Below are 3,532 nucleotides of genomic sequence, written 5' to 3'. Positions count from 1 at the left end.
AGACGGGGTTTCACCATGTTGACCAGGATGGTCTCGATCTCTTGACCTCGTGATCCACCCGCCTCGGCCTCCCAAAGTGCTGGGATTACAGGCGTGAGCCACCGCGCCCGGCATCATTTTTAAAAATTGAAGTAAATCTGCAGCTCCTTGGAAATAAACAAATTATTGGCTGGGTGCATTAGCTCACGCCTATAATCCCAACAGTTTGGGAGGCCAAGGTGGGAGGACTGCCTGACATCAGGAATTCAAGATCAGCCTGGGTAACATAGTAAAACCTCATCTCTACAAAAAAATGCAAAAATCAGCCAGGCATGGTGGTGTGCGTCTGTGGTCCCAGCTACTCGGGAGGCTGAAGGGAGAGGATCGCTTGAACCCAGGAGGTGGAGATGATCGTGAGCTGAGATTGTGCCACTGCACTCCAGCCTGGGCGATAGAGTGAGATTCCATCTCAGAGAAGGCACCTGGCTGCCAGGACCCCCCCCCGCCCAACTCAGTGCATGGGAGCTAGGGTAGGCATCTAAGGAGGGGCTAGGCAGTGACCCAGTGTGTGTCCCCTTGATTCCCAGCCATGTAGGGAAATGGGGTTGACTTCTCCGTCATGATGGGAGCTGGTGCTGCTGCTGGTCCATGCGTTGTCCTTCTTCCTGGTGACGGACACGGGCTGGATTTAAGCATCCCCAGGTTGGAGCTTGATTCACGTGGATGTGGCTTTGCTGGGCAATGACAGATCCAGAGTAAGCTGGCAAACACGGCAGCCATTACCAAGGGCGGCAGCAACAATAGCATCACCCCATCCACCTGCGCCTTCCTGAGACTAAGTGATCAGGGCCTTCCCACCAGCTAGCAGGATTGGGTGCCACCAGCCACCCTTCGCTCAGCACTTGCCATGCACTACATGCCCTGCCCAGCACTTCACAGGAGACTTGTACTTTCTCCTTTGCCCGCTTTACAGATGGGGCTAAACCCTGTGCCTGTGGCTCCTTCCCTGCTGCTGGTGGAGCTGGGGCCTGGCTCCAGGTTTGCGTGGGCAGGACCTCGTGCCTTCAGTCTTGCACTCAAAGAAGAGGAAGTGGGTGCAGCCCTGCAGGGCCTCCGCCCTGGGCCTGTGGTGTCCTGAGCAGGCCCTATGTCTGTCCGCCTGCCCACCTCCTTCCCTCCCTCCCTCCCTCCCTCCCTCTCTCCCTCTCTCCCTCTCTCCCTCCCCTTTTCTTTATTTCTTCCTTTTCTGTCTGTCTGTCTCTCTGTCTCTCTCTCTCTTTCTCTCTCTTCCTTTCTCTTTCTTTTTCTTCCCCTCCCCTTCCCTCCTTTCCACTCCCTTCCCCTTCTTTCTTGACAGGGTCTCATTCTGTCCCCCGGGCTGGAGTGTGGTGGCCTAGTCATGACTCACTGCAGCCTTGAACTTCTGGGCTCAAGCCTTCCTCCCACCTTAGCCTCCTGAGTAGCTGGGACTAGAGGTGCACACCATCACGCCTGGCTAATTTTTTATTTTATTTTTTGTAGAGACAAGGTCCCCTGTGTTGCCCAGGCTGGCCTCAAACTCCTGGCCTCAAGCAATCCTCCTACCTTGGCTTCCAAAATTCTGGGATCACACCACACCCAGCCCGCTTCTACATTTCTTGAGTCTCAGGGTTTCCCAGGAATCCCACTCATCTGCCATGTCTCTCCCCAGGGTGTGAACCTGTCTGGGGGCCAGAAGCAGCGCGTGAGCCTTGCCCGGGCCGTGTACTGCAACTCTGACGTTTACCTCCTCGATGATCCTCTCTCGGCGGTGGATGCCCATGTGGGAAAGCACATCTTTGAAAATGTGATTGGCCCCAAGGGGATGCTGAAGAACAAGGTGCCTACTGGCGGGGTGGGGAGCGGCTTGGCGTCAGGCTGTCTTGCCCTTCAGTTAAGTCGGGATGTGTTCCCTTTAGGAGTCCTTTGCTTTCGTTGGCTTTTTTTTGTTTTTAATTGGACTTTAAAGAACACATTTCTCATGCTTCTCTTGGAAGCCTTCCGAAGGCAGCTGCCTGTACTTGTCTTTATAGGGATGAGTCCTCCACGCAGAGTTAAATTCATTGCCTCTGTGTGGCCAAAGGAAGCCTGAGTAAGTCACAGGGCTGGCTTCTCGGTGGGGAATCCTACTCTGAGACACTGCCTGTGACCTAGTAGGCTGCATTTTCTTACTTGCAGAGGCCGCCGTGGATAGAGGGGTAGGAAAATTGCCACAACACCTTAATGTGATAGAAAAAAGCTCCTGTGTTCTTTTCATAGGGCAGTTGTGGTAATGGGTGCACACTGGCTTTTTTTCCCCCCGATTACATTTTATTTTTTTTTGAGATGGAGTTCCACTATTGTTACCTAGGCTGGAGTGCACTGGGGCTACATTGGCTCACTGCAACCTCCGCCTCCTGGGTTCAAGTGATAGTCATGCCTCAGCCTCCCGAGTAGTTGGGATTACAGGCACCCACCACCACGCCTGGCTAACTTTTTGTATTTTTAGTAGGGTGGGTTTCACCATGTTGGCCAGGCTGGTCTCGAATTCCTGAGCTCAAGTGATCTGCCTGCCTTGGCCTTCCAAAGTGCTGGGATTACAGTCATGAGCCACCGTGCCTGGCTGTTTTCCCTGATTTTAAAACTAACACATCCCCATGGAGGAAATACACATTAAGAAAAACATGAAAAAGGAAAATGGAAGCAGTTACACACATTCCACCAGTTAGAGATTTTGTATTTCTTTCAAGCCTTTTTACTCTGTGTATAAACTTTTTAAATAGGGTTATCTTGTTACTTCTATATATACAGGAAGCATCACGCTACATGACCTATTATTGTAAGCGTTCCCATACATACCACTAACGTTCTGTGTAAACATAATTTTAAAATAGTAAACAACATTTCTGAAAATTACTAAGTAATATATGCCCGTGGTAACAAAATTGAAAAGTACAAGAATATGGATATGTTCTTGTAATACATGCATGTACATGTGCACATGTGTGTAAATAAAGCCGGGCACAGTGAGGAATCCCAACACTTTGGGAGGCCAAGACCAGTGGATCACCTGAGGTCAGGAGTTCGAGACCAGCCTGGCCAACATGGTGAAACCCTGTTTCTACTAAAAATACAAAGATGGGTGTGGTGGCGCGTGCCTATAATCATAGCTATTCAGGAGGCTGAGGCAGGAGAATCGCTTGAACCCGGGAGGTGGATGTTGCAGTCAGCTGAGATTGCATCACTGCACTCTAGCCTGGGAAACAGTGAGACTCTAAAAAGTATGTATTAAATAAATAAAATAGTCTCGGCCAGGCGCGGTGGCTCAAGCCTATAATCCCAGCACTTTGGGAGGCCGAGGCGGGTGGATCACGAGGTCAAGAGATCGAGACCATCCTGGCCAACATGGTGAAACCCCGTCTCTACTAAAAATATAAAACATTAGCTGGGCATGGTGGCGTGTGCCTGTAATCCCAGCTACTCAGGAGGCTGAGGCAGGAGAATTGTCTGAACCCAGGAGGCGGAGGTTGCGGTGAGCCGAGATCGCGCCATTGCA

General features: G+C 51.1%; 1 protein-coding gene across 1 annotated transcript in view; it reads left to right on the top strand.

Moving 5' to 3' along the window:
- Positions 1–3,532, top strand: part of ABCC1 (ATP binding cassette subfamily C member 1) — a 202,171-nt gene that overhangs the window by 140,895 nt on the left and 57,744 nt on the right. Inside the window, exon 18 of the mRNA XM_017533114.2 lies at positions 1,670–1,837. Coding sequence (XP_017388603.1) covers positions 1,670–1,837 — 168 coding nt within the window. The remainder of the gene's footprint in view (positions 1–1,669; positions 1,838–3,532) is intronic.

This window comes from Cebus imitator, unplaced genomic scaffold (genome assembly GCF_001604975.1).
Source record: "Cebus imitator isolate Cc_AM_T3 unplaced genomic scaffold, Cebus_imitator-1.0 Scaffold4, whole genome shotgun sequence".
Lineage (NCBI taxonomy): Eukaryota > Metazoa > Chordata > Mammalia > Primates > Cebidae > Cebus > Cebus imitator.
Note: the sequence above shows the minus strand (reverse complement) of the source record. Positions and strands in the feature narration are given on the sequence as shown.